Source organism: Tachysurus fulvidraco, chromosome 9 (assembly GCF_022655615.1).
Source record: "Tachysurus fulvidraco isolate hzauxx_2018 chromosome 9, HZAU_PFXX_2.0, whole genome shotgun sequence".
NCBI lineage: Eukaryota > Metazoa > Chordata > Actinopteri > Siluriformes > Bagridae > Tachysurus > Tachysurus fulvidraco.
The window spans coordinates 26,418,454-26,440,479 of record NC_062526.1 but is presented as its reverse complement, the minus strand read 5'-3'; the positions used below and the strand labels follow the sequence as shown (position 1 = coordinate 26,440,479).

The following is a 22,026-nucleotide window of genomic DNA, read 5'->3' as shown; positions in this document are numbered from 1 at the left end:
TGGCTGAAGTTTATTTAATCGGTATTTAACGCATCAAGCTCAGTACAGATATTTAGCACATCTTGATCAACCAAGGAAATAGCAAGAGAATCAGAATAGCAGTGTTTCCCTTTTCCCCCTCAACATCCAGAGCAGAGCAGTCACGTGTCAGCCTCCGTCTGTCCTCACGGGGTGGACGAAGGCTGATGGAAGCAACCTGGTCTACATATTTACTGCTATAGTCATTTGGGGGGGAGGAGGTCACATCACCCACATGGGGGGGGTAGAAGTGGGCAAAAAAAAAAAAAAAAAAAATTGGTCCACATGTATATATTTAAAAAAAAAAATTTTTTAAATGGGAATGTCCCAAATTATACTGGAGGGAGTTTAGAAAAATATTTATCCAGAATTTGACTCTCTCTCAAAATGACATCCTGTTATGAAAATGGTCCATGTGGAATATATTAATTTAAAACATTTCCCTGATGAGTTCGACGGAGATGCTGCAGGAAGACGTCAGCGATCTTCAGAGATGTCACAAAACGTTTGTAGTGCAACGCTGATTTTATTTAAACGTGACTAAACAGTAAGGCGTTAAACCCAGAAGAGGACCTTTTCAGTAAAAGCTGCAGCTCTCGTTTTTGGAGGACGTCTCGATTCCCTGTTCAGTACAAAGACGTTCACGCTCTCTCTGGCTGGAGAGGCTTCGTGAAGTTCGCCGACGTGACAAACAGGGAAATAATCCTCCATCGTTCAGTCAGTCACCCTAAAGGGATTACAGTAGCGAGCGTCAGCGTGGTTTGTAGGCGTGAACCGTTTTAAGCCGGTCTCTTCTGGGTTTAAAGTGGTTTTGTTTCTAAATAAACTTATTATAAAATTTCACCTCCATCGATCACAAAAAGGGAAGTCTTTTATTCGAGAGAGTGAGAGAGTCTCAAAGAAGGGAAAAGAAAAAGGAGGTAGTGGACACAAGGATCAGTGCTCGTATACAGCACTGTTACCATTCAGCACGGAGTTGAAACCATTAGGACCCATGTCTTAAAAAAAAAAAAGTGGTGCTGAAGAGAATTAATAATAAAAAAAAGTTGATGTGGAATGATTTAGGAGAAAGAACCCTGACATGCTCAGATCCATGCAGGTGGGGTATTGTTTAGGGGAACAGGGAGCAAAAAGAGAGCTTTGCTGGAGAACAGGGAGCGTGCTGGCCGACCCTGAGGGGTCCTGAACATGAGGGGGGAAAAAAAAAAATAAAATAAGAGCAGCTATTTACGGTATTCAAACACACATGTGGAACAGCTCCTCCTGCACGCAGCTACATTCACAGCCCTCCTACATTCACTGACTTTTCCCCCCTGTTCACAGGAGTGGAATAATAAAAACAATAAAAAGCCTTGAGTGACAAAAAAGGTGCCAAAGTGTGTGTTTACTTTCTTCTCCTACATTAGTGCTTAAACAAAACGCTTTGGTGCTCTTGGTGCTCATCATAAAGTGCAAATTTTATTGTAGACGTTAACAGGAAAGGCCCGTTTGATTGCGCACTTGGTTAGTGGAAAGGCATCGTGAGGGTTTTTTTTTAATATATATTTCTTTATTAGATTTTATATTTATAAATTTAATTTAAAAAGTTTCTCTTAGTGCTACGTTTCAAAATCTGGATCTGAGCATGCCAGGGTCCCTGCTTAATGGGCTCGGAAACCCTGTCTGTGGAGGATGAGGGGGGACACCTGCAGGAAGGGGAGGCTCCTCAACTCTACATGCACTTCAAGATCACAGCAAGAGTGAGCTAGAATATCTACGCGGACACGACGAGAGCTTTCATGCAACATATCTACGGATCGGGTACGAGGACATTTACAGGAAAAACTTGCGATACGGTGACGGTAACGAAACTCCGAGTGGCGGCAGCAGAGCTTTGAGTCTCCGCCCACTTTCTCTTTCTTTCTGCGCTTCCTCATCTTTTAGCTCTGCTGGCTCTGCTGCGGCTTCTTAGCGTAACTGGTAAAGACGAAGTTGTAGTCGTTGAAGTGGGCCAGCTGGCGATCCATGCGCCTGTAGCCGTCGAGTTTCTGTGCAGATGAGAACACGCTGCGACACTTGGAGCTCTGTGTGAGAGAGAGACACACACACACACACACAGAGAGAGAGGGACACAGAGAGGGACAGAGAGAGATAGAGAGAGAGAGAGAGGGAGACACAGAGAGAGAGAGGGGGAGACACAGAGAGAGAGAGGGAGTTAGCAAATGAGCAGACATGCAATACCCTAATAGAGCCAAGTGCAAGTTATATACATAGTTTGTTTCTGCATCATCCTGCTGGTATATTAATAATTATGGCACAGTTTCTACTCCAGCAGCTACAGAAATGTTATGAACAATAAGCTCGTTAGCAGAAATCAGCATCTCGACTCTAAACACAGCCCCCCACCCCACACACCGTCTCCTCAGGTACACTCACCTGATTAACAAAAAGCGTAGTCACAAATTTTCCTGGCTTGAAGACGTCCACGACTCTCCGGACGAGATCGTCGTAGGACGTCTGGGAGAGGTTGGTTTCGAAACTAACGTACGAGAACTCTGGCTCAGGGGTGATGTGGATCGTCCAGTAAGTTCCCTGTTCGTCGGTAAAGAGAAAGGTGAAACGTCACAAACCGTGCTCGGTGACAGGTGACACTTTGGCGCTCGTTAATGCGGTTTAAATACTGTACGTACATCCGTTTTCATTCCATTCATGGAGTATCCACAAGGGTTGAACATTGTGGCGTCGATCACAGAACCTGGAATCAGGTCACGAATTCCACTCATCTGTGCAGCCAAACATGAACATGATTCTTAGCTGAACGACGTTTACACATCACACTTCATATCAAGTTCGTCTCATCGCTACATGATCTGGGACACGGGTTTGTTTATTCGCGTCATGACTCGCATCCCCATGCAAGATCCCAGCATTATTAATGTAATAAGAATAAGAGCAATTAACAACCCCCAGATCTGACACTGAGCATTAAAAGGTGTTAGGTTTCCTCTTATAATACTTCACCCGGTGTTAAACAGAAAGGAGGGGGGAGAAAAGAAAAACCGCCACCACCACGTACACGAGTGACATCATTAGCGGAAACACCATCTTTCATGTAGAACTGGTCCATCACGGCTGGTTCGAGATCGCTCATCAGAACCTCCAGCGTCTGGTCCGCCTGCTTGTTCTCCCAGTACTCCGGCAGCTCCAGAGTAAACAAGTACCTGAGGAGAAGCAGAAAAGAAAAGAGACGTTCACAAAAAAAAAAAAACCACCCCGTACAGCGAGCGCGAACGACGGCGACGTGCGGAGGGTTACGCGGAAATAACGTACCAGCAGTCGGAGTTCAGACGTCCCATACAGTACGCTGCTCCATCTGTGGACACAAACAGATTAATTCACTACAAAATCCTTACGACGTCAGCAGAAAATTCAGCTGGTGGTGCAGATATGGTGGCGAAGCATACTTGGGAAGATCTGGCTGAGAAATCCCACTTCCTCCTCAAAGTTGCGGTGGGGGAACTCCTGATGGGCGGGCTTCATAAAGTTCTTACGGGAGTAAAAGAAGTTCTGTGTGATACAGGAAAGAAAAAAAAACAAAACCCGCAGCATATTAAACACTATATACAGATCATCATGGCCAGAAGATGACAGGATCTTTACTCAGTGGACGGTGATCTCACCTCGATGGCATCAAAGCCGCAGTACTCGCGCGCCAGCTGCAGCAGGGGCACCAGCGCTTGCAGTAAGAGGGTGGTTCCACATGTCTTCAAAATGAAACGTCTCTTGGAGACAAACATGCTACTCTCGCTGCAGGACGAACACACAGTCATTTCATAATAATAAAAAGGATTAAACAGTAAAAGGAGGAGAGAAGGACATCAGCAGGAATGGGGTTTTGTTCTCAATTTTACCGACTGATTTTCTTTTCCTTCTCATTTATTATTAAAGCTCCTTTAATTATTCAGAGAGCTGAGCTTTGTTTCCTCTCAGTGAGGATGTGCGAGTCACGCGAGTGTGTGTGAGAAAGTCAATGAGGGGACAGACAGCCAGAGGGGGACAGACAGCCAGAGGGGGACAGACTCTTACCTGAGTATATAAGCTTCCTGCTTGTCAGTCTTTGTCACACTTATGATTAAACAATGCACATTCTCCAGAAGTTTGTCCCACTCAAACCTGAAACACACAACATGGCGTTTTAACCCTTAAGAACATCGACACAAATCTCGCTCAGCTTCTTCCATGGCTGTGACGATCCGACCGCGGTACGGGTTTATAATAACGTTTGTTCTGATGCGTTACGGTTTCTATAGTAACAGCTGACGGCAGACGCACCACGGTACCCTGTTTATTGTGTGCGTGTTTAACCAGGAGAAACATGTGAACGGTGATGTGGAGCAGTTTATTGGAGAGAGACACACAGAAAATGGGAGGCTCAGCAGAGGAACTAGCTTGTTTTTTTAGCAAAACATTCTGGGAAAATCCAGTCCTTTATAGCCAAATATTTAAATAGCTCCATTACAGCCATAAATTTAACCTGCCCTGAGACACAAGGACGTTATTTCTATTTTCATTCCACGCACCTTCATGCCAAAAACTTGCATCAGCGTCTCATCGTCTCAGGTGCTGTTTGGACGATATCGGACGCGCCAGGCTGAGGCGTGTGAATGACTGATGCTGTACCGCGGGGTTCGTACGCGAGCCATCCGTTTGCCGCAATAGCGAATATTTAATTAACGAATCATGACTAAATACAACTTAACATGCCAAAGCAGAACATCAACTTTAACCGTCTGGGTTCTTAGAAGTGCCTTGCGGTCATTAGGGGTATTTTAAGACTCTGCAACTCAACCCCCACCTCACCTGCTCCTGTACAACTGCCCCAAGGCTATTTCAGGACGGATGATGGCTTTAGCAGACGAGTGTGGGTGTGTGAAATGGCTTAAAGCGTTGAAGGACAATGCAAAGCCATGGACAGACACCTCACACATCCAGAAACAAAACCTTAATTTCAGCTAAATTGTGTAACATGATCAGCTCACGCAACCCCAGACACACCTTCCAGAGCTTGTTGATAAAGCGTGTGTCATTATCACGCAAAAACCAGTGCGCTAGATTAAAATCTCACTGGAATTAAAGTGTATTTCTTTCTCTGCATGTTTAGACATGCCTGAAACTGCCACATCTCTAAAGGCCTGCTAACAAAACATTTTATTCCTGTTGTTTAGACTTCATTATTCCTTACTGAACTCGGACAACATCAACCTGGTTATAAACGCATAATAAACCATTTATAAACTCCAGGGATTCTAAAAAGAGCATTTTGAGTTAGTGGAATTTCCCATCAGGACAGCTAACTTCTCTCTTGGGGGGAAAAAATAAATAAAAATTTAAGATGCAACAACGTCTGAGAACGAAGTCAAAAACTTTAAAGCGTTCCATGTAGGGCGATTATTATTATTATTATTATTATTATTATTAAAACATTTCCTGAACTGAAAGCAAGAGTGGCAGAAACACCTGCATCGTGACCCAAGTCAAGTTTAAATATTAAAATCTTTATTCAAACAAATCATTTGGGTTTGTAAGCTGCCTGCGCTCTCAGTGTGGGAAGTGTTAGAGTTCGTCTCGTACAAACTCGAGGATAAACAAAAATAAAATACGCCGGTTCGTTTTCCCCACAGCTTCCATTACCCCCCCACGGAGGTTAACGATAAAAGCGTTAGTGTTAAAAGGGTGTAAGCCGTTAAGGTATTTAAGCGTTCGAACACGGCGTCCCGACTCGTTGTTCCGAGAGGTGACGAGGTTCCGCTCTCACACAGGGGCAGGGTGTAGATTTGTGAATCAGATGCCCTTGTGGACTTATTTGGCCATTGGCCGAGCTCCAGCACCGGTGATCCGCTTCGCGGTACCTCGAAGCTTTAATCCTTCCTAACTGTAAGCGAACACCGTTCGTCATTCACGCTGACCTCCTAGGATGCTGTAGCCACAGTTATCGGGTTCCAAGCCAAGAAACAGGTCTTCCTGGGATTAATGAACAGACAGATCATGAGAGGGAAAATAATAATAATAAATCTGTGGGGCAACAATCAGTGAGTGTTGTGTTCAGTTTTCCTCCGCACTGTGTGACCCACTGAGGTCCGCATGACAGCAGCTCGGTCCATTCAACTGAATCAAACCTCCACACGAGCTTCCTCGGGTCTTAGAGGAACCATGCCACAGTGGTTACATGTGCAGAACATGATCCCGAGCGCCAGTCAAGGCCGGGAGCTTCGCTTTCACAATGCAGAAGCTAAATTAAGCATGTGGAATGATCTTTAACCGTCGCACACTAACGTCCACCCGCCTGACGAGTTACTAACCACTACAACACGTCTCAGTGTTTTATTATTCTTATACCGCAGCATTTAACCTCCATTACAACAGGAGATTAAAACGGAACTCCAGCAATAAAGCCGTTGTTAAACCGAACCATTAGCTGTGGAACCTCTGACTTCTGGTGAAATATTTTGCATGACATTATCGGATGAGAAAACATCCTGATATTCCGCCTTGGTGCCTTCCTGACAAGATCTAGACCAGTATACGTGTACGTGATGTGAGAGCGTCTTAGCTGGGAGAGTCACGTGTAAACATTATAGACACGCTGCTTCTGCACCTATAGAAATCAGCCTTAAAGCACCAGTCAGTTTCCCCAGACACGTGTGATTTACAACACTCGTGCAAAACCTCATTAAAATACGAATCCCGTCTAAATTTGGGATCCTGGTGGCATTGTACAAAAACATCCTCAGTCTCGTGATCGATTCGTTTTCCCCTGAAACCCACGTGCTGCGTGACCATACGTTAAACATGACGTTTGGAATATTCAAGAAATTACGTCATGAACGTGCAACGTGCACCGCATGCACTCATTAGCCTCCATTTTAACAAGTGCATCTACTTACAGGGGGTTTTGAGCAGCCACACACACTCTCTCTCGCTCGTACACAGTCTCTAAAACACGTGCACGCGCTGCATTGCAGTGTGTCGTAAATCGTGCGCGTGTGACCGAACAGGGCCGCGCATTCTCGAACGCTGGACGTCACGTGTTCGGATCCTCACGAGACAGCAACAGACACGCGCAAAAACACAACAAATCAACCCAAACCACCGTCCAGCGCTATTTAAATATGCAAATTATCCGCGTAAACAAACCATCCCGTATTGGAGTGGAGTTAATTCGGGGGTGACGTAACTAATGCTTTATTCAAATCGCACGTTATTACGTCGCGTTGCGTGCTAAAATCGCTGGCTAACACGCGCCACGTTATTAACGTCAGTTACACAAAACCACTGACTATCTGTTAATACCCAGTCTAACAGTGCTGCAGTGATTCAGGGGGCGAGAGAGACAGATAAAGGGAGAGACACAGACAGATAAAGAGAGAGACACACAGAGCCACAGAGAAAGAGAGACACAGAGAGACACACAAACAGAGCCACAGAAAGAGAGACACACAGGGCCACAGAGAAAGAGAGAGACACACAGAGCCACAGAGAGCCACACAAACAGAGCCACAGAAAGAGAGACACACAGGGCCACAGAGAAAGAGAGAGACACACAGAGCCACACAAACAGAGCCACAGAAAGAGAGACACACAGGGCCACAGAGAAAGAGAGAGAGAGAGACACACAGAGCCACAGAGAAAGAGAGAGACAGACAAATAAAGATCTGCCTTTGCACACAGATAAAGAGAGACAGACAGAAAGAGAGACCACTGGTTAGATTGTGGGGTTTGTAAGAGACTTGATCACACAAGTTTCCCTGCACCGTCACTAAGCCCCAGTTAAAGCTGAGCTGTGGATTAAAGCCATGCTTCTTGTTGCTACGCCATAAATGAATGACTAAGAGGGGGAGGGTGTGTGTGAGAGCTCCTGAACAAACATGTCACCCCTCACGTGTTATTGGGCTCACAAACACACTTTAACACAGAACAAACAACAAATCCCTACATAACGCGCTGCTCACGACCACTTTAACGCGCACATTTTTACAGACAAGGGGGAAAAACAACAAAAACAAAAAACAATGCATCCGTTAAAGACAAACAGGCCGCGTGTCAAACCTCGCGCTGCTCCCTACACACGCGCACTGCACAGCGGCGGAGGGCGCGTGCGCGTGCAAACTATCTAGTGCCCTCGTCAGTGAGCGACGTGACGTTCGGGACACGGACACGTCGGTAACGGACATTTTACTCACCTCGGGATGCTTCGGAGGTCCCGGGTACCTTTACTGTCGTCCTCACGGGAGAACCAGACCTCCAGCAGCTTCTCGGTCCCCTCGAAGAAATGCGCACCGTTTTCTTCCATCGTGACACAACAAACAGACAGAAATCTAAATTCAGCTCCAAACCACAATCAAGCTACAGATGGTAAAAGCTCAGTCTTGGGTCCTGCTGCTGTTTCTTCTGTGTAGATGGTTTCTTTTTTTTAAATCGTCTTTTCACCGACTTTTCCCCTTTTACAGAGAATAACCGTGAGCGAGTGCTAGCTAATGTCGCCGGCCATACTGTGTAAAGCACCGTTTCCTCGCTGCGACAGCCTTTTATGCCTCACGTACGAGCGTCACGTTCGTCTTAGACCAATCACGATCGAACACCCGCCCTTTCTTCTTTCCTATAGGCTGATGAACGAGACCGCGCGTCTTTGATCGGTGCACGCACCAATCATAAAAGACGTCCAGCCTCGTTTTAATTTCCGATTGGCTTTCTCAGCTGTCAATCAGCTGTCAAAAAAATTAAAAAAACCGTTGCGTAATACGTCCAGAGGATGAACGGTTTAGTTTTGCATATCAAAATACAAAACACATGATTTACTTTAGATAAACAGTAAAGAATAAAGACAGGCGATGTTAGTAATAACGTTAATATGATGTATTTTTTAGCCTGTGTGTGATTGTACGCGAAGACGCTGTGCGCGAGGCAGCGACGTGAGGATTTGTAGTTTTTGTGGCGCAGCGCCGTCACGCGAGCGGACGCAGGCTCGCGCTTAGAGAACTACAGTTACCCACAATGCAACGCGCTGAAATGAAAACACGTCAACGAGCCAGTGAACGTTGAGCGGATCGGACCAAACGTCCCAAACAAGGAAATGGTGGGGGGAAAAATAACAACGGTCCGATTATTTAATTAATGCGTTTCATAATTAATATCACGCTGAAGTGTCAATTAAGGGAATATTTATGGGTTAAACAAACATGGATTACGACTTCAAAACGAAGCTGGCGGCCGAAAGGGAGAGAGTGGAGGATCTGTTCGAATATGAAGGGTGCAAAGTGGGTCGTGGGACCTACGGGCATGTTTATAAAGCCAAGCGCAAGGATGGGTAAGGACAAGGAGGGAGAGAAGAAATAACACACACACATCATGTATATCAGTGCAGTCAAGCTGATGTGTGTATGTGTGTATGTTTGTTGGTAGGGGGGGGGGTTGTGTGTGTGTGTCTGAGAGAGAGAGAGAAAGAGAGAGAGAGTGTGTGTGTGTGTGTGAGAGAGAGAGAGAGAGTGTGTGTATGTGTGTTAGAGAGAGAGAGCGTGTGTGTGTATGTGTGTGAGAGAGAGAGTGTGTGTGTGTATGTGTGTGAGAGAGAGAGAGTGTGTGTGTGTGTGTATGTGTGTGTGAGAGAGAGGGTGTGTGTGTGTATGTGTGTGTGAGAGAGAGAGAGTGTGTGTGTGTGTATGTGTGTGTGAGAGAGAGAGTGTGTGTCTATGTGTGAGAGAGAGTGTGTGTATGTGTGTGTGAGAGAGAGAGAGTGTGTGTGCATATGTGTGTGAGAGAGAGTGTGTGTGAGAGAGAGTGTGTGTGTGTATGTGTGTGAGAGAGAGAGAGAGTGTGTATGTGTGTGTGAGAGAGAGCTTGTGTGTGTGTGTGTGTATGTGTGTGTGAGAGAGAGAGAGCATGTGAGAGAGAGAGAGAGTGTGTGTGTGAGAGAGTGTGTGAGAGAGAGTGTGTGCGTATGTGTGAGAGAGAGTGTGTGTGTGTGTGTGAGAGAGAGCTTGTGTGTGTGTATGTGTGTGTGAGAGAGAGAGCATGTGAGAGAGAGAGAGAGAGAGAGAGAGAGAGAGAGAGAGTGTGTGAGAGAGAGTGTGTGCGTATGTGTGAGAGAGAGTGTGTGTGTGTGTGTGTGAGAGAGAGTGTGTGTGTGTGTATGTGTGTGTGAGAGAGAGAGCATGTGAGAGAGAGAGAGAGTGTGTGTGAGAGAGTGTGTGTGTGTGAGAGTGTGTGTGTGTGTGAGTGTGTGTGTCAAACTTCTAACAGCACAAAAATATTCCACATTCCTTCTGGTTTTGCTTGTCACGGGTCGACCGATTCAAGTGTTTCTGTCATCGTCCGGTTGGCTGATTGACAGACAGATAAAACCTTCTCACGCCAGCAAGGCTAAAGTGCCTCCAGCAGAAATGACGTCATCCAGACAGATCTGTTTACGGAGCTCTCGAGGTCGGTGCGCGAGACACTTACCTCAGGCTGACACAACTTGGATATTTAGCCACGGCGACACAATACGATACCATACGATACTTTTATTACCGTTACCACGGTATTATTACCTTTACCACCTGTTACTCCATCTGTTACTCAACTTACTACTGACACCGCTAACCTCTACCGCTCATATTACTATCGCTAATACTACAACCCCGAGTCATGTGAGTAGGATCGTACATATATAAACGATTCGAAAGCACAAACGCCACGTCATGGTCATAATAACGAGCGGGAGTGTGCGGCATGTCAGTAAGAATACACGCTGGAACAAACGTCCGAAACCGTCGCTACTCTATTATTAACGCTGTTGCCGTTACTGTAATGCTAATGCTAATGTTATTATAATATTATAACGCCGATTATAATAAATCCGTCGATTTGCCGGTCGCTTTGAATTCTGTACATCAGGTGCACTTTCTGGCTTCTCAGGAAATCAGTCGTTTTGTTTTGCTGTGTGGAAAATAAGCGGGAAAACGCCAACCTCGCGTTTTAACCTCGCACATTTTTCCTGTTTTTGTCTGCTCCTTACCACCAGTGTGTTCATAGTCATTGTATCCTTGTCCATCGTGGCTCTGGGAGAGTTTTTTCAGAGGATGTCAGGTGTTTGGGAACAACTCGTCTCCAGAGAGTCTAATCTAAACCAAACACCGTGCCGAGGCCTAAAAGCTAAAGATACACCTACAGTAGGTTGTGATTCTGTCTGATATTATGTCAATAACGGTCTGGTTATTACTGATATTTCACGGCTCCAGCTAAACCCCTTGATCCCTGATATGGAGTACTGATACAGTGTAGGCACGATGTTACAGAGAGATTTATGAGGTAACAATTGTGGAAATGATGTCTAATGCAAAGTAGAAAACAATTCGCAGACGAGATGCTTTCGCTGATGCAAATTATCCTCGATAGCCACCGAGAGATCAGACGAGTGAAGCTCAAGTGCACGTTAACGATCGTCCGATGAAAGGAATAAGACGTTGTCCAATCACCTTAATAAAAACATTGTCTAATTAAACATTTAAAAAAAAATTTAAATCTTAAAATCATGATTTTTTTTTACAAAACCAAACAAAATTAAGGTTAGCTCAAAGTGATGTGTGTAGTATTACTTGAATAGTAGTAATAACTAGAACGTACATTTCCTGAAGAAAATGTGAATGGTGCTTGCACGTGGCAAGTTCCCCTCATCGTGCTGAGTGTTTTGATATGTCACATCCGTGTTGTGCTAAATTTAGATTTTCACGTGACATCACATGACATCATGTGACATCACCAGAATACACGTGAGGCAGTTCCTCTCATTGTGATGAGTGTTTTGATATGTCACATGTCCATGTTGTGCAAATTTTTTTATTTTCACGCGAAATCACGTGACGTCACGTGACTTCATCAGATTACACATGAGGAAGTTCCCCTCATTGTTCTGAGTGTTTTGATATGTCACATGTCCATGTTGTAAAAAGTTTTTTGATTTTACATATTTTGGGGGCGGGGCTGTCGCACAACCGGAAAGCCAGTCGGTACACTAATATAAACCTTTGTTCAGAGTGTCACCCTAAAGGAGCTGGCAGAGTTTGTGTAGATAGTTGAAAGCTTGTCGAGTTATAAACCTCCAAAGTTTATAATGGGAGTCTATGGGGAAAAAAGGCCATTTTGAGACCCGGTACCGGAAGTACCGGTACTCGGATCGCTTATAAAAGTCATAGCACACCTCTCAATGAGCCGGTCAATTTTCATTCATAATAATAATAAAATCTGTAGTCTGTGGGCGAGAACTCTTTCATACTGACTAGCTAACGGTAATGAAGTGTGTGTGGAGTTTGCATGTTCTCCCCGTGCTTTGGGGGTTTCCTCCGGGTACTCCGGTTTCCTCCCCCGGTCCAAAGACATGCATGGTAGGTTGATTGGCATCTCTGGAAAATTTTCCGTAGTGTGTGAGTGAATGAGAGTGTGTGTGTGTTTGCTGTTAGAGTAAAGCGGTTTGTGTGTGTTTGGTGTTAGAGTAAAGCGGTGTGTGTGTTTGCTGTTAGAGTAAAGCGGTTTGTGTGTGTTTGGTGTTAGAGTAAAGCGGTGTGTGTGTTTGCTGTTAGAGTAAAGCGGTTTGTGTGTGTTTGGTGTTAGAGTAAAGCGGTGTGTGTGTTTGCTGTTAGAGTAAAGCGGTGTGTGTTTGCCGTGTGTGCAGGAAGGACGAGAAGGAGTACGCTCTCAAACAGATCGAAGGCACCGGCATCTCCATGTCTGCTTGCAGAGAGATCGCGGTGAGTCCAACACCTCAACCTCACCAGCACAAACACCACAAAACCATCTAAAGGTTCTTCTCAGAGCCCTCACGTGTTTCCCCTCACATGTTGCTTTACCGGAGTAAAGGCCCTGGCGGAATCTCGTCTTCTTAGCAGATGCTCCAGAGATTCAGAGGGTTTAGTAAACACAAAACGTCACGATACTAACGATCACGATCATCTCCCCGTCGCCCGGTCTGCGTTTGCATATTTTAATCGCTCTAAGTTACAGTTCATCTCACTTTTAGCGATGCACTTTGTCGCAAAGCGGCTTTATAAAAACGTGTATCAAAACCCACAATATAAATCATAGACCTTTACATTCAGCTTTATGTTTATTTCAGTTTTACAATTTCATTTTCTTAAAACTTGACGGTATTTACATATTTAATTCAAATGCAATTTCATTTCCCCTGGATGGACCGAGTCAAAAAAAAATCTGATAACGTTCAGGGATGATCTAATAATTTTAAGGCATGCTGATGAACAACATTTTATATATATATATACGTTGCAGACAGGTTTGTTTTGGTGTTCTTTGCTAACCCGACTCAATGACATCCATGGCTCCATCATTACCTAGTTACCAGAGGTGTGTAAACATCAAGCTTACTTCAGAAGCTCATCAACACCTAGTGCTTCCTCATTAGAGCTGTGTGACGAGAGCGACGATCCGGGGCCGGTCCGGGTCTTCTGTCCACTGACAAAACACGACTGACCTTCGCTCGACTCGTCTAAACGGATCTGAACCTTCCAAACAAACTTTGTCGAGCCATAACATGTCGACCGCACACTCCGGCTTATGTAATCAGGCCGAACAGCGATCACGCGTAATCACGTGATGTTCTGATAATATCACAATTTTATTGGCTCGAGTTATGTCCTATAAATATAAATCGAATCTCTGATTTTTTTGAGACAAAATTCGAATAATAAAAGAAATCGAATAATACACCAGAGACTATACAATAGATTTTTTGAGCAACTTCTTAAAAATCCTTTCATGTCGGAGGACGATTATTTTGAGCATATGAATAAATCCAGGCTTTTCAACTGTGTATATGGGCAGAATGTCTTTAGCGATATAACGCGCCACAGCATCAGTAACATCTGTCCATCGAGGCCCCTATTTATCATATGGGACACAGTGGGAAAATGCGTCCGCTACGTTTACCTGCTTTTTAGCCGGTGTTTTAAGGCTGCCGCTGTCTCTTTTAGCTCGCAGCGCCACACGCGTCCCATTCGACAGCGTGGTTCTGTTTGAGGTGCCGGTATTTAAAAAGCCAGCATGATACCTACGACCCTAGCGTCTTGCAAAAGTGAGGAGGTTTGACATGAATCGTCTGTCGTCACCTGGATTAGTTTGTAAACACAGATATTGTTCTCGCTGCGGCCGAGTCGGGTCCCATTAGTGACGACGCACCGGAGGCCCTCGAGCTAACTATAAGCAGGTCCTTATGGATTACTTCGGATTGCCAACAACACCTTCACCTCAGCTCTTCCTCATTAGAGCAACGCACCTGTTCCGTACTGCATCAGCTCCCGTTTCCTGGCCACCGTCAAAACACAAATGACCTTCGTCGACTCGTCAAAACACGAAGCGCCTTTATTTCGCGGAGCCATAACAGATGCTTGTGCGTGCAGTCAGTAAGAACAGTGTGTATTCATCAGAGAGAGGGAACTGATAACTGTTTGTGACTCTATAAGGAATAAAACACTGCAGTGTAAGTTTTGGGAACATAATAGACAATAGTGTGAGGTGATGAACTACAGGTTATACCAGTTACACAAGCCACAATACTGCAGTTACTGATTCAAATTAGTTTGCCGCTATCTGTTTGTTCGACTATGATGCCTTAAGGAGCAGATACACTGCTATAAAACACACAAAAACATACAATTACATCAGCGATTAGTAGGATCTAATAAAAGAAGAAGGAGGCGTAGCCTGTCTTATGTATCTGTCATGTCCACTGAAGGAGGCGTAGCCTGTCTTATGTGTCTGTCATGTCCACTGAAGGAGGTGTGGCCTGTCCTATGTGTCTTTCATTCCCAATGAAGGAGGCGTGGCCTGTCCTATGTGTCTGTCATTCCCAATGAAGGAGGCGTGGCCTGTCCTATGTGTCTGTCATGCCCACTGAAGGAGGTGTGGTCTGTCCTATGTGTCTTTCATTCCCAATGAAGGAGGCGTGGCCTGTCCTATGTCTCTTTCATTCCCAATGAAGGAGGCGTGGCCTGTCCTATGTGTCTTTCATTCCCAATGAAGGAGGCGTGGTCTGTCCTATGTATCTGTCATGCCCACTGAAGGAGGCGTGGTCTGTCCTATGTGTCTGTCATGTCCACTGAAGGAGGCGTGGCCTGTCCTATGTGTCTTTCATGCCCACTGAAGGAGGCGTGGCCTGTCCTATGTGTCTGTCATTCCCAATGAAGGAGGCGTGGCCTGTTGTACTTGTGGCCTAGACTATGCGTCTTAATCAAGCACGTTGGAGCCCAAAGTGTGCAAAATCCTCACAAACACTACTCACAATATTGTTTAGAAAATGATTTAATACTTTACATAGTGTCGTTCACCCGGAAATATAAAATATTACAAACAGCATCGTCTGACGAGTTGAAAACAAACCAAACAGCAGTTTGTAAAGCTCTAAATTAAAGACGCACAGACATTTTCAAACGTGTCCTTTTCTTCCTCTTAAATCTGTAAGACTGACACAACACACAGGGAACTTACCAGGGGCTCATGACAGCGGTGTTGCATCATGTTTATAGGTCATGAAGGAATTCGTCACTGTAGGCTAGCGCCGCTTTACGAGCTGTAATTAGAGTTAACTAGATGAAGAAACACACCGTGTGTATGATTGTAAAATGACAGCGTAGTCTTTAAGCGGTTAATAAAAATAAAAGCCACTGGCGTGAGATAAATACCAGCTTTTTACTTTACTTTACTTTTTACAGCCACAGAGGGTAAGAATTAGGAAAGGCTGTGAAGTAAAGAGAAGCGAACGACTTGAACAATAAGTCCTTTTACTCCTGTACAACCTGCTGCACGTGTGTGTGTGTGTGTGTGTGTGTGTGTGTGTGGCTCAGAAACAAACCATTTATCAACCTCGTCTCTTCTGATGGAAAAGAATTTCCCTCCAACGTTAGCATTCGTTAGCACCTGCTGTGTATAGCGGTATCATTCATAAACAACGGCGTACGTGATGACGGCGCGGATAACCGTTTCGCGCAAACGTCCTTCAGCGCACTCGCACAGATCAGCTGTGACCGTCAGCAATCAGATCGTTACTGATGACCATGTGGCCTTTTTACTGAATAATCAACTCTCTCATTCTCTAACTCTTTGTCTCTCCTTTTCTTTCTTTCTTTCTTTCTTTCTTTCTTTCTTTCTTTCTTTCTTTCTTTCTTTCTTTCTTTCCTTCTTTTTGTCTCGTGTTCAGACACCATGCACGTGTTCTCTCGTGTGTAATGTGCATTAAGGGCAGCTGGTTAAAGCTTGAACTTTGACCCCAACTCTCATCGCATGTACAGTTTAATCTGCCATCTTTGTGCCAGGATCCTGATCTCTAATTCTCTTTAGTTACTGTACTCTCACTGTACTGACTTGCCCACATACTCACCTTATGTAACACTCTAATGCAAAAAAAAAAATCTTTCATTTTCGTATCTTTTTTTTTAAATTTTTTTTATGCATTATGCCCAGGAGAAGGTTTACGGTTCTGTAGGAGAGAAAAATATGGGTCGGTTTTGCCAAGTTTTGGAGAAACAGGATACACATGCTAAAGAAAAAATCCATCAGTATTGTGCGATTGCTCGGTGGTGAGGCAGCACGTACACCCTGTGTCTCACACACACACACACACACACACACACACACACACACACACACACGCACACATATGCCTGCAGTAGATGAAACTGGACTGAACCAGTGGGTGAGAGTGTATGGAGGTCATTCTCTCAGGGTGTGCAAGATGAGCTCAGTATCTAAGCTCACCGAATGCATTTATGGCCTCATCCCTTCATCGAGGTCACAGAGGTCACGTCATAATGGTTCATAATGAAGACGACAAGAAACACACGCCTTTGTTTAAACACCAAAGCCTACTGCTTATGATAATGTAATGCTAATAACACTAATAATACATTAATAACACTAATAACAGGAATGATGTAGCACTTATGACATAATCCCAATAACTATAATGACACAGACCTAATAACACTAATGGCATAAAGCTAATAACTGTAATGGCATGACACTAATGACATAAACCTGACAACACTAATGATGTAACACTAATGACATAAACCTAATAACTAACATGACATAAACCTTAAGTGTAAGTATAATGACATAAGTCTGATAACACTAATGACAATAATCACGATATAAACCTAACACTAATGATAAAAAAAATAAAATAATAACACAAATAAAACTAATGATATAAAACTAATGATAGTGTCATGAACACAGGAATAAAACGGACCCAAATGCAGGATAGCCAAATAAACGGGGTTTAATAACAAAAAGACATGAAACATGACACGGACTAGAGACAGGACAACAGGACAAAACAACAGTAGATTCCGCGGTGCACAAGGCAACACGGCACAGTTAAATAGACAAGGTAATGACAATGGGAACAGGTGTGTGAGGACGGGAGGAGCTGACAAAGGCGGGGCAGACACGTGACGAGGAACATAAACAAAACGCACATGGCCAAAGTCCGGGCTGAGTCCTAACAGATATAACACTAATGAAATAATGATAACACTAATGATATAACACAAATAACACTAATGATATAAAACTGATATAACACAAATAACACTAATGATATAACACAAATAACACTAATGATATAACACTAATGATATAATGATAACACTAATGTTATAACACAAATAACACTAATGATATAAAGCTAATCTTATAACACGAATAACACTAATGATATAAAACTAATGATATAATGATAACACTAATGTTATAACACAAATAACAAAACATGATGATTTTGCAAAGAGTGTTTAATATAAAGTGTTCTTCATTATGTGAGTTCTCTTTCTTTCTATCTTACATGAAAGAAAGAAGGAAAAGAAGGACATCATATATATATAATTTGTTTCCAAGTTCTCGTGATGTCCTTCATCGCTTTGGTATCATGCGCTTGTCACGTTGTTGGTGTGTTTTTTCCTTACCTAATCTCCTCAGGAGGCGAGTGGAACAGATTTGTCACTGCTGTGCCACACTGGGTTAGGTTGTTGTTTTTTGTGCCAGTCGTGGATTAATTCTTTAAGGACGCAATTGTACCTTGTTTTGAATCCGGGTGTTACCTTCATTCTTTAAGTGTTTCGTGATTTGTTCAGTCCCCACCTTTCCAAGTACATAATTAATCACGTACAGTATAAGCAGTCTGTCAAACTGTCAGGTGATGACCAGTGTGGAGGTAAATCAGATTTATTCCCCCGTTAGATTAAAAGCTACAGTGTAAATTCTACACCGTTGTATGCTTCAGAAAAAAGTGTGGAAAGTAGGCTGTTATGGGTGCACATACTTTTGGACATATTGCATACACTTTTATTAAATCGATCATGTATAAAATATTGTTTATGATCTGATAGCTTTATCAGTCATTAATCTGATTCTTGTTGTCCAAGATGGTCACCGGTGACACTTCACAGGGTTCACCGACAGACGTTATTCATACGGCATCCATCAGCTAGTGTGTGTGTGTGTGTGTGGGGGGGGGGGGGGGTGAGTGTGTGTGTGTGTGTGTGTGGGTTGGTTAACCTTACATTAGGTCTGGCACAAAGCTAAAGAATTAAACTTCACACACAAAACTACATGGGATGCATTTTTACGATAAGTTGTGTGTATTGATCTGTTTGCTACGTCACCCTACAAGCTACACGCCATATAAACGGATTAAAAAGTCCTCAAGAGGCGTTTTCATCGGCTGTGGAGCAGCAGAAACAAACCCCATGTACTTGCCTTTATAAGTGTCACAGAAGGAAGATGGAGATGGAAGGTTTCTTCTTTACAGTACTGCAGATAATCTCACATGTCAGGTCCTTACAAGTCTGGTTCACATCAACACTAATAGGATCTCTGTGTGTAAGTGTGTGTGTAAGTGTGTGTGTAAGTGTGTGTGTGTAAGTCTGTGTGTAAGTGTCTGTGTGTGTGTAAGTATGTGTGTAAGTGTGTGTGTTTTTAGGGTCAGAGGGTTTAATCGTGCTGAGTGTCACAATAGATAGAGGAGTGTTTTTAGTGTGTCGTATGTATGTGTGTGTGTGTGTGTGTGTGTGTGTGTGTGTGTGTGTGTGTGTGTAGAAGTGTGAAAGTTTGATCAGGTTTTATCTCTAACCTTCGCCGTTTGGTTGTGTTTGTAAAGCGAAGATCTGAAACCCTGTGTTTCCATAGCGAGAGGCTAATGTGTGCGTGCATGATTGAAGCTTCTGTATTAGAACATGCAGACCCGTAATCTTCGGCTTAATGTGTGTGTGTGAGTGTGAGTGCGAGTGTGTGTGTGTGTGTGTGTGTGTGTGTGTGTGCGTGTGTGTGTGTGTGAAAGAGTAAGCTCAACAATGCTTTTTCGACCATGGAGACGTCCGGTTTGGTCCAGTCTTGTCCGCCGTGTTCCAGTCTCATTCTTCATTCATTATTGTCACGATTTTTTTTTCCCTTCTGGATTTAAAAAAAAAAAAAAAAATGACACAATGCTCAAATTGTTCAAAACAAAAATCAAGCTTGACTTTTACCAGATGCCCATAACTCTGAAATGTCAGTCAGGAATGTCCTTATTGTTCACATGGGGTTTGTGTTGTGTGTGTTTATTTTAGATTGTAATTATTATTCCTCGTGCAGTATTACAGAAATAGCCCTGATTGTCCCCTTAATGCTTAAACATGAGAGGGACTCCAGATCACACTCAGTCAGAGATAAGACACCGAATTCCTTCGTCCTTATTTTTGTTTCCTCCTACGTTTCTTTCTTTACTCTTGACCCTGGCTGATGAAATGTCCTGAAATCATGAACAACCTAAAGTTTCAGGATGAGCCGAGAAAGTGTCGTGTACTGAACTTTGTAACTGTGATGAAGAGAACATCTAAAACTACTTAACTGTTATAACAGTGTAATGAAAACTAATCTTACCTGTTATAACAGCTCAATGAACTCTAACCTTACTGTTATAGCAGCTCAATGAACACTAATCTTACCTGTTATAACAGCTCAATAAACTATAGCCTTACCTGTTATAACAGCTCAATGAACACTACTCTTACCTGTTATAGCAGCTCAATAAACTATAGCCTTACCTGTTATAACAGCTCAATGAACACTACTCTTACCTGTTATAGCAGCTCAATAAACTATAGCCTTACCTGTTATAACAGCTCAATAAACTCTAATCTTAGCTGTTATAATATCTCAATGAACACTTACCTTACCTGTTATAGCAGCTCAAGGAACACTAACCTTACCTGTTATAAGATCTCAGTAAAATCTAATCTTACCTGTTATAACAGCTCAATAAACTCTAATCTTAGCTGTTATAACATCTCAATAAACTCTAACCTTGCCTGTTATAACAGCTCAGTGAACTCTAACCTGACCTGTTATAACAGCTCAATGAACTCTAACCTTACCTGTTATAAGATCTCAGTAAACTCTAACCTGACCTGTTATAACAGCTCAATGAACTCTAACCTTGCCTGTTATAACAGCCCAGTGAACTCTAACCTGACCTGTTATAACAGCTCAATGAACTCTAACCTTGCCTGTTATGACAGCTCAATAAACTATAGCCTTACCTGTTATAACAGCTCAAAAAACTCTAATCTTAGCTGTTATAACATCTCAATAAACTCTAACCTTACCTGTTATAACATCTCAATGAACACTCACCTTACCTGTTATAACAGTTTAATGAACACTAACCTTACCTGTTATAAGATCTCAGTAAACTCTAATCTTGCCTGTTATAGCAGCTCAAGGAACACTCACCTTACCTGTTATAACAGGTTAATGAACACTAACCTTACCTGTTATAACAGCTCAGTGTATTCTCTAACATATTTTGCCTGGACGAATCGCTCCATGCTTTATCACTCTAACATCCCTGTAATCTCATTAATCTCCCACAATACTAAAAGTGATGTTTTATCACATCTGAGCAGTAAAAAGCTGGTTTTCTTTTTCTGTGCTGTGAGAACCAAGAGTCTGTTTTGATTCTGTGTGTGTGTGTGTGTGTGTGTGTGTGTGGTGTGTTTGTGTAAGTGTGTGTGTGGTGTGTGTATTTTTGAGCTGACTCATACCCTTCTCATAATAAATTACCTCTGGGACGGCAGCCATCTTATTTTCCATGTTTACTGTTATCATTTTTGCAAATCAAGGACTAGCATTAAAGAACTTCACAGCCAGATATTAACCCACTACCGTGTGTGTGTGTGTGTGTGTGTGTGTGTGTGTGTGTGTGTGTGTAGGTGCGTTTTAAGGCAGTTAGTTAAAGTTAGTGAAAAATGCACATTTGAGTGTATTAGGTGGCCTGAGGTCAGTGTTTTTGCTGTAGTCCACGGACATGCTGAATAATGCAATATAACGCAATCATATCGGTTTCTCACTGACCTGCACAACGACACCGTGTGTGTGTGTGTGTGTGTGTGTGTGTGTGTGTGTGTGTGTGTGTACAGTATAATGTTACCTACACAGGCTGTACCGCTGTATTTTTGTGAGGAGACTCGACCTCATAGTGAGAGAGATAACAAATGCTGCTATTTATACAAATTTATTTTGCACTCAAATCAAATATGTTTTTATATCACTGATGTCATGTTGTCATGACGTTATGTCTTAAGTTATGTCTTATGTCTTAAGTTATGTCTAGTGTGTGATCGATGTTTTTAAACTTTTTTTACTTTACATAATACAAAATAATAATACAAAATACTCTCTCTCTCTTCCTCTCTCTCTCTTTCTGTCTGTCTGTCTGTCTCCCTCTCTCTCCCTCTCTCTCTGTCTCTCTCTCTCTCTGTCTGTCTGTCTGTCTCTCTGTCTCTCTCTCTCTCTCTCTCTCTCTCTCTCTCTCTCTCTCTGTCTCTCTCTCTCTCTCTCTCTGTCTGTCTGTCTGTCTCTCTGTCTCTCTCTCTCTCTCTCTGTCTCTCTCTCCCTCTCTCTCTGTCTCTCTCTCTCTCTCTCTCTCTCTGTCTGTCTGTCTCT

General features: G+C 43.2%; 2 protein-coding genes across 3 annotated transcripts in view; one reads left to right on the top strand and one right to left on the bottom strand.

Moving 5' to 3' along the window:
• On the bottom strand, positions 1-8,568 carry amd1 (adenosylmethionine decarboxylase 1). The gene is made up of 9 exons (XM_027174153.2): positions 8,238-8,568; positions 4,084-4,170; positions 3,678-3,804; positions 3,462-3,564; positions 3,328-3,370; positions 3,074-3,218; positions 2,688-2,780; positions 2,434-2,589; positions 1-2,081 (listed from the first exon to the last, which is right to left on the bottom strand). The coding sequence occupies exons 1-9, from the start codon at positions 8,345-8,347 to the stop codon at positions 1,938-1,940; spliced, it is 1,008 nt and encodes a 335-aa protein (XP_027029954.1). The 5' UTR covers positions 8,348-8,568; the 3' UTR covers positions 1-1,937.
• Positions 8,569-8,845: 277 nt separating this feature from the next.
• cdk19 (cyclin-dependent kinase 19) overlaps positions 8,846-22,026 on the top strand; it is a 37,866-nt gene continuing 24,685 nt past the window's right edge. Inside the window, exons 1-2 of one of the 2 annotated variants that reach the window (XM_047818918.1) lie at positions 8,846-9,361; positions 12,704-12,779. In XM_047818918.1, coding sequence (XP_047674874.1) covers positions 9,234-9,361; positions 12,704-12,779 — 204 coding nt within the window. In that variant the 5' untranslated portion in view covers positions 8,846-9,233. The remainder of the gene's footprint in view (positions 9,362-12,703; positions 12,780-22,026) is intronic. The other variant, XM_047818917.1, reaches the window with a different exon arrangement.

Excerpts from the sequence above, each read along its gene's own strand:
- amd1 (XM_027174153.2), bottom strand. The coding sequence starts at position 8,347 with ATGGAAGAAAACGGTGCGCATTTCTTCGAGGGGACCGAGAAGCTGCTG. Across the intron at positions 3,805-4,083 it reads CAGGAAGCTTATATACTCAG|CGAGAGTAGCATGTTTGTCT; the intron begins GTAAGAGTCTGT and ends TTCGTCCTGCAG. Across the intron at positions 3,219-3,327 it reads CGTCTGAACTCCGACTGCTG|GTACTTGTTTACTCTGGAGC; the intron begins GTACGTTATTTC and ends GCTTCTCCTCAG.